The 10,998-nt window shown below is 53.4% G+C and overlaps 2 protein-coding genes across 2 annotated transcripts; one reads left to right on the forward strand and one right to left on the reverse strand.

The window, feature by feature from the left end:
• Positions 1-1,568: 1,568 nt before the first annotated feature.
• On the reverse strand, positions 1,569-3,296 carry LOC142417274 (fibrinogen-like protein 1-like protein). The gene is made up of 4 exons (XM_075517787.1): positions 3,293-3,296; positions 2,567-2,653; positions 2,473-2,493; positions 1,569-2,212 (listed from the first exon to the last, which is right to left on the reverse strand). Exons 1-4 carry the CDS (start codon positions 3,294-3,296, stop codon positions 1,569-1,571), a joined length of 756 nt encoding a protein of 251 aa, XP_075373902.1.
• Positions 3,297-6,564: 3,268 nt separating this feature from the next.
• Positions 6,565-10,428, forward strand: LOC142417275 (fibrinogen-like protein 1-like protein). The gene is made up of 5 exons (XM_075517788.1): positions 6,565-6,568; positions 7,222-7,332; positions 7,841-7,984; positions 8,948-9,010; positions 9,800-10,428. The coding sequence occupies exons 1-5, from the start codon at positions 6,565-6,567 to the stop codon at positions 10,426-10,428; spliced, it is 951 nt and encodes a 316-aa protein (XP_075373903.1).
• Positions 10,429-10,998: the final 570 nt, after the last annotated feature.

The following is a 10,998-nucleotide window of genomic DNA, read 5'->3' on the forward strand; positions in this document are numbered from 1 at the left end:
TTTCACCCACACTGACTCTCAGTTCAGCAGTTGTTAAAACCTCCGGTAAAATCCCGTGTCTAAAACAACACTTACAACCTGCTAATACCTACTCCATATCTCCAGCGTGTTTGTACAGGCCAATATGGAGTGAGCAGCCATGCTAGGACAGTGCCAGGTTTCTTATGAAAAAAATCTGTGGGATTGCAGGGAAAATATCAAATAGGGAATTTTAATAAAACACAGCTACATTTAAATAAAGAAACGGCAAGTTTTTGATGCTGGAGAAGCTTCAGGGAAGGATAGGTAGCTCTGGGTGCTTTGCACGGCACTGCCAGCCCCGAGGGGAGAGGGGCCATTCGGTGCCTGCTGGGCACCATCCTGGCCACCGGCTGGGCAGGCTGGGCGCCTGCACTGGGCATTGCCCAGCACTCCCACTAGTGCCCAGCGCTCCCGCATGCCTGTCATGGCACAGTCCCACCGCAGCACGCCTGCACCATCGCCGCGGGGTGGGTTGTGCGAACACGGGTCTGGCTCACTGGGGAGGAGGTGCTGTCCCTGGGCCCCGTGTGCTCCCTGGCCTCCGGCCAAAATGCAGGTCACCCATGGCCAGCTGGGTCCTGGTGGGTCCCGGCCACCCAACATCACCTACTACAGGGCCACGATGCAATGCCCTGCGGCCCCCAGGAGCCCTGCAGCCCCTGGCCCGCACTGCAGGGAGCCCAGGCTGAGGGCTGTGGGGCTGCCCCAAGAGCCCTGCTCACCCTGGGGCTCCCCACCTTCCTGCAGCCTCAAAGCATCACCTCCCAGCCCCCAGCCCTGGGCTGCCAAGTAACCCCGGGGACCGCCCCAGGGATGGATCCCCCATGGCATGAACCCTGCTCCTGGTGACTTGATGCCCCTCAGGGGCTACCTGACCACCCCCCCCAGCCCTTGCTGCAGGATGGGGCAGGGGCTCCAACTCTCCCAGCCACAGCATGGAGTGGAGCAAGGAGAATGTGAGTCTCAGACAGGGGATGCAGCAACTGGGACCCCACCATGAACACAGTGCCCTCCAGCATCCTCCACCACCCTGGGACCTTGACTCTTCCCATGTGTGTGTGCAGTGTCACGGCGGCAGGTAGACACAAGGCAGCAAAGTCTGGCTCCAGGGTTTATTGCAGCTGATTTCTCCCACCATGGGTAGCAGAGCTGTGGGGCGTATGGGGTCCAGGGAGGGAGCAGGGCCTGAGCAAAGCAGGGATACACCGATTGCACAGGGAAGGGAATTTGCGCTGTGTCCCCTCCCCAGGACAGAACACCCACATGGGGTGGGTGACAGGCGCACCCACCCCAAACCAGTGCCTGCGTCTCAGTGCCAGCCAGCACCGCAGCACTGGGCGAAGCTGCCCACATGCCCGGGGCTCCAGGCAATTGCTCCTGAGCCCCAGAGCCGCTGTGTTTCAGCTGGTGATGGTGCGGGAGCTGCAGGCAGCGCAGGACGTGCACTGGGGCTGGCACAGGGCTGTTGGCAGGAATGGGAACGGGGCGCTGAGCTGGGGACAGAGGCACTCGCACAAACTCCCAGGGGGCTGGGCGCTGCAGCGCGGTCAGCACACGTCTGTGGGTTTGACCAGGATGAGGGACGATGTGCAGTCGCCGCTTGAGCAGGCTCCTGGCCAGAAGATGTACCTCTTGCCATTGAGCAGGACGTTCTGGCACTTGTCGTACCACCAGCCCCCGTAGCTGTTGGCGCAGTTCCCACTGTGCTGGTCCTGGTCCCTGTCAGCCGTGCTGAACTTCATGTTGTCGTGTATGCCCCCGTACCTGGAGTGATAGCTGGTCAGATAGTCATCCCCACTGCCCAGGAACCGGCCCAGCCTCAGCGGGTACCCCTTAGCCTCGCTCTCCACGCTGAAGATGTCGTACTCGGCGTAATGGGTGACGTTGGCTTTATTCTGCACGATGAAGCGGACCTTGTAGGTGCCCTGCTGTGTCAGCAGGTGCAGGTACTCAGTGCCCAACCAGTGATCGCCCTCCACGTTCCCGAAGCCATACTTGTAGGTGGTCCAGGACTCCTTCCATGTGATTTCGGTGGTGTAGGTGTTTCTCTGGACAACAGTCCAGCCCTTGCCTTCGGTGTCCATGTCGCACCACACCACGCGTGGGGGAGACCCTGCCGGCTGGATGACATACACCCCACTGGGGCTGCTGCTGGTGAGGTGGCTGCAGTCTGCGGGGAACCCTGTAGCAGCAGATCAAGCAAGACATGAGGGACCTGTACTGGAGAATGTGCTGGCAGGTTACTGTGGGGCAGCTGTACCGATGCTGCTGATGCTGGATCTCACTGGGTGCTCCGCAACCAGTGGAACATGTTGGGAATGCCTCTTATCTGCCAGTGATGACAGGCAAGGATTACCCTACTTTGCAGCTTAGGTCTGAATGCGGAGACCTGCTGTCTCTGTGGCCGCTGGCATGGGGACACTTGCACCCAGCACCTCGGAGCCTGGCCGTGCTCAGCGGTGGGCAGCGCGGCTGCACCCAAATGTGGCAGCCTGTCAACTCTCCCCCCGGCACCCATACTTACCACTCTGGAAGCTGGCAGCACGTGCTGGGCTCGTGCAGAGGAGAAGCATCGCCATCACCATGGGCAGGACAAGGTCCCCGTGGAGCCAACGTGTCCCAGCCTGGAGCTCTGGGGAGGAAAGGGCCCAGCACCATTAGGATTCGTGGGCAGCCCCCTCTGCCCCTGCCGACAGCCCCCGGGGAGCTCAGACCAGGGAAGGCAGAGCCACAGGGCACAGACAGGAGCAGGGGGCTTCCTGGGTGGTGGAAGCTGCAGCTTCAGTGCAGGCTCTGCCCCTGCAGGGCTGAAGAAATGGCTTTGTCACACTCCTGGTCAGCCTCTTCCCTGCACCAGACAGCAACCTGCAGTCACATTTTCTCATGTTTCTCCTAAATGTGGTTTGTTTGTTTTTCTACAGGTCTAGATGCAAAAGGAAATTTTTATGGGAAAGAAGTAAATCTGTGTTAAGGACATTCAGAACAAATAGTTCAAAGCACTGCAGCTGAGTTTGGTGTATAAAACCTGGTGCTCCAGCTGCAGAGCATGCAGTTCACAGGGATGCAGGAAACAATCCAGCGGCAGCAGCGGCAGCAGAGAACTAGAAAGAAACAGCTGGGTGGAAAGGGAGGAGTGGAACGGATGCTGGACACTCTCATCAGCTCCCGCTCCCATGGTGCCCATTGCTGTCGCTTAACTTGGTTTTCTACTTGCATCCCCCAGAGCTGCGAGCACTGCAGAAAAGGAGCCACAAGGAAGAGGAGAACTCACCCATCACCGCGGTGCTGCTGAGCGGACCCTGGGAGCCTGAGCAGTCAGTCCCGCTGCTCTCAACTCCATGCTGGCCTCTGTCCCTTTATACCTGGGTCTCTCCCCATACACACCTCCTCTGTGTGAGGATCTCAGCTCCTCTGTTTGCATGGACAAAGTTAATCATTGTGTGCCCATCTGGTGGCTTCTCTTTGCTCAAGATTACACAAAGAGGCCCTAAGTTTTTTTCTGAGAAAAAAATACAGTACTCCAAACCTCCCAGCTGTGGGGCGTTTATCAACCGAAATATACTGGACCTGCCCAGGAGTTAAATCTTTCTAGGGATCTACCAACTGCTGCAGGGCAATAAAGGAGCTAAAGGGGAGAGAAAAGGCAAACAGAAGGGAAGGAGTGTGAACACCAATGGCACAGGGGAGATTTGTATCATCTGGAGATGGGTGTCATCAGAGAGGGTAAAACATATGGGCAACGGTCTGTCAACAGTTACCAGCTCCCAGCACGTCACGACACTTCTGTGATGGCCAGAGATCTGTCTCGGGCTCCTTCCCTGCAGGGAGCTGCCAAGAAGTCAGACCCAGAGCTGGGCTGCCAACACTGATGCCTTTTTGCCCTCAATCAGTAGAGGCTGACGGCTGAAGTCAGCAGCCTTTCCTAGGGGCCATCCCTGTCCCCTAGATGCTTGGGGCAGCAAAAATAGGCTGGGGGGTGTCTGTGCAGTACCCCTTCCCCAACACTTCCCTTCCTTGGCCCATACATTTTGGTAGGAAGAGAGAGGCTCAGGAAGGCTCTGCTGACCTCCTGCTCTTCCCCACTGCATGTGGGGTGCACATCGCCCCAGCAGCCTGGTCCAGGCTGGGTGCTGTCTGGGAGAGCATCTTAAATGCACTAGTGGCCAGCTCATCAAGCAGTGGCTGCAGCTGTTGGGACCGCACCTGTCAGGGGAGGTTTAACTTGTTTCACATGCTACCGCAGGGTGTTTTGGCAAACCCTCAGGACTGGGTTGGAGTCTCCTCCTTGTTCCCCTCTTCTTTCAATCCCTCTTTTCATACAGTGCCTTGGGAGGCATCAGCAAGTCCTCACCCATCACCTGCCGGCTGACTCTGCTGGACCACACTGCATCAGTCCTGTTGGGCCAGTTTGTACTCCTGTGTGTCACTAGCAGTGGGTCTTTGTCTGGCTGCCGTACACTGTCTTCTAGAAGGTGATGCTCCCATTGGCAGCAGCTCCCCCGGTCCCACCGGGGGAGTGAGGGCAGGGGAGGAGCGAGGGGGCAGACGCCTGTCCCCATCTGCACAGGACGCTCAGTCCCCTCCTCTGCCTCCTCTCCCTTGCTCCGTAATTCAGCTCCACTTGCCACTTCTGCATGCCTCAGCTGGTCTCCGAGGCTGCCCATGCCCCATTGCTGCTTCTCCAAGGGCCAGCAGCACAAGGATGGGGTCCCTGCTTCAGGGACCCCTTTCACGGGTATCAAGTGAGGGTGGCAGGAGGCACCAAAGGGTAACAGCAGGCAGGGCCACCCCAGTGCCCACCGGGGTCACATGCAGTGACAGATTGGGATGTCAGCCATGGCTTGGCACCTCAGCTTTGGTGCCGACACCTGGTGCCCTGGTGGGTGTGGGGAGCCAGCCCTGCTCCTGCGTGGCATGGGGGGGCTGGCTGAAAGGGCTGGGAAGACCCTTTTCATCTTTTTGAAATTTGGCTGCCAGAAATGTATCAAAGACAAATGCTACAGCCCCAGGTTATCTATCAAGGGACTTTGGCAAGCTCTTGTAAAAAAAAAGAAAAGGTGCTTCATTAAAAGGAAACTGCTGAGGACAGTCTTGGATCAGATCTAAGTTACTAATTGCTGTCCAACAGCACAACAAATATTACTGCAAAGTGGAGTTGGCAAGAATCCTTTTTTCTGTGAATATATGTGTAATTTTGGAGCTGGTAACTTTATGAGGGGCTGGTGTAGGGCAGGGGAGGATGTGTCCCTTGGTGAAAAACATCCTCCTCGCTCTGCTGAAAGCAGAGTCATTTACTCTTGGAGTAACCCAGAGCAGGGGCCAGGCAGGGCACAGTGAGGTGCTGGCATGGTGGCAGGGTGTGCTGGTGCTGGGACCTTCACCACCATCTGCCGGTCTTCTGGAGGACAGCAGAGGTGGCAGTGCCACCTGGGGATGAAGGACCTGGGGATGAAGGCAACATGGGGCCAAGTAGCCAGCACCAGCCTTGCAGCAGCAGAGCCCATGCGGGTCCCCAGTGGTGCCATGGAGCATCCCAGGGCCGGCACAGGGACACGCTCTGGCAGCTCAGCAGCTACTGGTATCAAACCATCAATAAATACCTCACCGCAGTCCTAGATCAGTGTCACTGAGCTGTAAGCCAGCATTGCCAGGCTATGCCACCGCCCTCTTTAGCACTCTCCTCCCATTCCTGTGCCATTTGCAAGGCTGGCTTCAGACTGGACAACTCAACATCCGTTAAGCGTTTATTCCACTTAACCCACAGCCACCTTGTTAATTGAGTCTGCAACCAGCTCTGGGGTGAGGTCTGCTCCCCAGCTTACCCAGAGCTGTGAAGTCAGAGCTAAACCCTCCAGCAGACCCCTTGGCTTCCTGAGGCGCCAGTGCTGGACCTCTTGGGAGGGCTGCAGGACCCACACCGGCACTGGAGCAGCAGCACCTCTGCATGCATGGCTGCCCCATAGGACGGGTTCACTGCTGGAGGGCTGGCACCAAGCTGGGCAGTTGCATCACTGTAGTGGGGTCAGGGCTGGGGACAAGGCCCCTTTGCTGCCCTGGTGTGCATGGGAACCAGGATGCAGTGTCAGAGAGCACGGCTCCCTCTCCGGTGATGCACCATGCTAGGGTAGGCAGACCCTAAAGGATGTCTAACGGAGATCTGCAGCATGGCCCAGATCACTGAATGTCCCCACAGGGTTTGGCATCAAATCCTGTAAGTAATAACAAACTCAAGAAAAATCCTTATCAGGAGCATTTGTCAGTTTGGTGGAATTTTGTGCGAACATCAGGTGCTGTTTGCTGAGGTTCGTTTGGGACCTCTTATCACAGAAGCACAACAGCTGGTGCATGAGCAGAGGCGCTTATGGATGGAGGGCAAACAAACCATAAATTTCCAGCCCTGATGACAACTAGAGGGAGAGTGTTGTAGTTTGGGTCAGCTGGCCCCACCTCACCCGCTGAGCTCTATATAACAGTAGGGTTGGCCACCCTGCCACCTGGCCAAACCCACCGCTTCCCGCTCTGCAGGGTCCCCTCAGAGACGGCATGGGTGAGTGTGGGATGGGATGGGATGGGACGGCACGGCACGGCACGGCACGGCACTGCTGCATGTGGCTGGGCATCCCTGCCTCCTCTGCTTGCGTCTGGGCTTCTGCTGCCCACACTGCAGGTCTGCTTTTCCCACTGATGGTTTCTGGCCTGAGGATGGTGGGATGACCCTATTCCTGCTGTACTCCCCAGGTCTCTGGGACCCTCCTGCTCCTCACTCTCTCTCCTCCATTCCTGATCACAGGCAAAACCATCCTGCTCTGGGTGGTGCTGTAAAGGCAACATTTATTTAACTTATATTTGTGCCAGAGCCCAAAGCACCCCCCAAAACCCCCCCCCCCGGAATGGAAGCTAATGCATTAATCACCCATCGTCCTCATAAAGTCCTTCAGGGTACTGAAGCTGGGTGGGCAAGCTGTAGACACAAATCTATGGAGCTGGCCATGACAAACTGTTGGGGAATGTCCTGATCTGGTATAGTCCAAAGGAGCCAAATTGCTCAGGTTTTCAGACACTGGCAGAAACCATCCTTTAAGGCATAGAATTTCCTGGCCCAGATGTCAGCTGGGATGCACTGACCCTCGGCATGTCCCTGCAGAAGACCCATTCGTGACAGGGGTCTGGTGCTGGGTCAATGCTGCTGGCTCCCTGCAGGATGCTCTCCTCCTGGCGTTTTCCTGCAGTGGGCACCTTCCAGTCTCTGCACGATGCCCTGGTGGGAGGGGGCAGTTCTGGGACAATTAAGTGAAGCCCGTGACTCTCAGGGTACCGTCAGTGTTGTGGCCACAAGAGCTCCTTTCTTTCCGAGACCTCAGATCCCTGTGCCTTGTTTATCATTGCTGTAGTAGCTCCTGACTATCTTCAGGTAACAGCAGTACCTACAAACCAGCATGCCATCCTGCATTACTAGGAGATGTTTTTCTTAAGACACACACACTGATGCTGGCTTAACATCTTGATTCTGGGGCCCAGAGCCCGTTGCTTTAGCCCAGACCACAGCCAAAGAGGATGACACCGCTCTTGCAAGCTGCAAATTTAGACCTGTAGCTTGTAGTCAAAGAAATTGTTTCTCTCTGGGGTTGTATGCCTTTGCAGAATGCTTATTTTTGGAAATTGTTCTTTATATTTCTGCTGCTCAGTAAAGCAAAAGCATAGTTAATGTTGTGGCTTTGTCTACTCTGTAAGTTTGTTTTAACTTCTGCTGAATTTAGTTAGCCAATTCTCTTTCAGAGAGTTTGCATTTCCAGATTCACCGTGTGTCTTCTTTCTCCAGCTGCTCGTCGCTCCAATCTTCTGTTCTTCGCCACCGTGCTGGCCCTGCTAGCCCCTCTTCTTGCTCTGGACATTGAAAACCTGGAAAGATTGAAAGCAAATTTACATGAAATCATTAATCTCCATTCAGATGAGCCCCATGCTGGTATGTGTTTTCTCTCTTACATCCCTAAACTCTGTTCATCCAAACATCAGGAGCCCTCTCCTCCCTGCACAGAGAGGGAGATGTGGAAAATAATCCCGGGGAAGGGCAGTCACACTCAGAAATAAAAGGAACCTGATCAAATCTTCCCCCTATTTCAGATCTTAACCAAACATCATAAGATTTGGTAGTTCAACCCTCTTTGTTATTGACAAAACCGTATGTGGCAGCTTTTTCTAGAGAGCTGTAGATTTTCAAAGGAAGACCTTTTCTCTTGCTATCTATAGTCCATCTGTAGCCCTGAAACTTCAGAGAAATTTTGCATAAGTGACCAATCAAAATGCTTTCTGAAGCTTGCACATGGCTAAACGATATAAAAAACTCGTCACACCACTGATAGAGGTCACACCACCGGAGGCTGTCAGAGAATGCTGTCTTATGAAAATGGGTGCTGTGATTTCTCTTTAAAGAGAGATTGCTATCTTACATGCTGCTCCTTTTCTCTCTGAAGGTTTCTGAAGCTCTTTATGAATTGAATGAACACATGAATCCCTTCAGCCACCACTGAAAGCAATGCAGGTTTACAGCAACATCACTCAACAGTTTAAACTTGGTCTGAAACCACACACAGTCTGTTTCCTTCTTGATCCTTCTCCTCTAGGAGTATCTCCTTGTACTCATCACTACTACTCAGATATGCAGTCCGCCCCATGCAACTCTGTAAAACTATAATGCTGAGTGGACCAAATAGGCAGCCGCTCAATGACTGCAGTGGTACTCTTCCTAGAATCTTATCCCTTTAAAGAGTTTACAATGAAAAACTACCATACAGGAAGAAAAGGGAGCCCAGTGGCATTGTTGAAGTGCCCTACAAAAACTCAGTGCTGGAAATAACAGCCTCTGGAGGCTGGAGTTACCTCTGTGCTGTGGCTGCTCATCTCACTCTTTCTTTTTTTCCCAATGCAGATGAAAACAGAGAGAACATGCATCAGGGAAGAGCCAATGATCCTCAGCAGATACAGCACCGCAGTAAGTGCCCCCACCACCCCACAGGGAACAGGGAGAAGTGTAGGCAATGAGGGTCCAACAGCGGTGGGTGGGCAACAAGCCTGGGGATAACCCGGCTCAGCTCCTGGGGGCAAGACTTGATGTGCTCCTCCACAGCGCATGCCAAGGCCACTCAGACACCACTCCTTACTAGTGATAGCTTCACACTGAACTGTGCCTTACAAGATCCCAAAGGACTTTGCAACCATTACTTACATGCCTCAAGTCCTCTCCTCTGCTGTGAAGCTCTGCACAGGGCAAGCAGAGGATGTGCCTCCCAAGCAGTGCTTGCTGGGGTTTCACAGCTGGCCACAGGGTCCAATGGCAAGGGAATGAGGTTTTCTCCCTCCCAACCCCAGGGATGCAGTGGATGCCAGGGCTGCAGGAACAGCTCGCTTGCTCATTTAAGCTTCTGCATAACTATGTAATAAGAGCTCTTACCAAGCCAAGCTTGGACCCCTGTATCATTATGAGGGAGGAGAAACATCTGAACATTAGGAAAGGCTGAGGAAACAAGAGCCTGAGCCAGAAGGAGAAGCAAATTCTATGCTTATACCTTCAAAATATAGGCATATTCTCTTAATCATCGTATTTCCCTTACAGAGGTTTTCTGCTTTTACGCTTACAGTAAGAAACACAGCAGTAGACTTTTTACTACCCTGGAAAAAATCCCACATATGCCCATTTTCTAGAAATCCCTCTCACAGGGCCAGACAAGCAGACTGGGGTGTTGTTGTGCCTTTTGGTCCTCCATGTTCTCTCCTGCCCCAGGTTTTCCCAAGGACTGCAGTGAGATCCCTGCTGGCAACCCCAGTGGCATCTACGTCATCCAGCCCACAGGACTGCACCCCATCGTGGTGTACTGTGAAATGAATGCGACGGATGGGGGCTGGACGGTCATCCAGAGGAACCAGCAGAGCACGGAGATCACCTGGGCCGAGTCCTGGAGCACCTACAAGTACGGCTTTGGGAACGTGCACACCGAGTACTGGCTGGGCACTGAGTACATCCATCAGATCTCCAAGCAGAAGGTCTACCAGGTCAGGTTTGTCATCCTGGATGCCACAAACAACACCAAGTTTGCAGACTACAACCTCTTCAGCCTGGAAGATGAGTCCCACGGCTACCGGCTAAGGCTGGGATCATACTCGGGGTTGGCAGGGGATGCCATGACCACAAACAGTGCTTCCACCGTGCACGACAACATGAAGTTCTCTGCTAAAGATCTGGATCAGGACACTTACAGTGGGAACTGTGCCTCCAGCTACGGGGGCGGGTGGTGGTACTCGGCATGCTATTCTGTACGGCTGAACGTCAAGGGGAGCATAACGTGGGGCAGCCTGTGCAACGGGAACTGCAAAGCTTCTGCCATCCTCATCAAACCAGCTTCCTACTGCTAGTTGCATTTTTGTTTTCTTTCTGTCCAACCTGAGGCTAATTTCCAGCTCTGCAAATAGATGGAAAAAGGCAAAACATGTCATGGCCAAACCTAGTGTCCTAGGAGGTCTTTGCTGAGGTTGGTCATATCCTAGCTACTGAAGAAAATAACGCGTCTTCTACTTCTTCTCCCTCCTGTAGATTCCCTCTACTCCTCAACTGTGCCTTTATCCTTTTGTTCAGAGTTAGATCACTTCAATTATGTTAATAATCAAAACAGTCTCTTGCAAAATCTGGATTTTCCAGATCTGTAGTGTGCTTCAGATAAAATGTGAAACGGCCAAACACCAGTGGATCTATATGGCTGTGTAAGTTAATTTACATCCTTAACTTCAGGCAAACTACCTAATTTTCACTTGCTGAAGACCTTGCTCAAGATATTAATGTGCACAGTAAAATTCCCACTCTGTACTTTATACATTTCAGGCTTAATAGTTGTTAAATATTCAAATAAATCTGTATTCAGAAAAACTGTCTCAATTGTAAAATTCTATTTCAAATCTTTAAATTGTGAAGGTCTATTTTCAAATCTC

This window comes from Mycteria americana, chromosome 15 (assembly GCF_035582795.1).
Source record: "Mycteria americana isolate JAX WOST 10 ecotype Jacksonville Zoo and Gardens chromosome 15, USCA_MyAme_1.0, whole genome shotgun sequence".
Lineage (NCBI taxonomy): Eukaryota > Metazoa > Chordata > Aves > Ciconiiformes > Ciconiidae > Mycteria > Mycteria americana.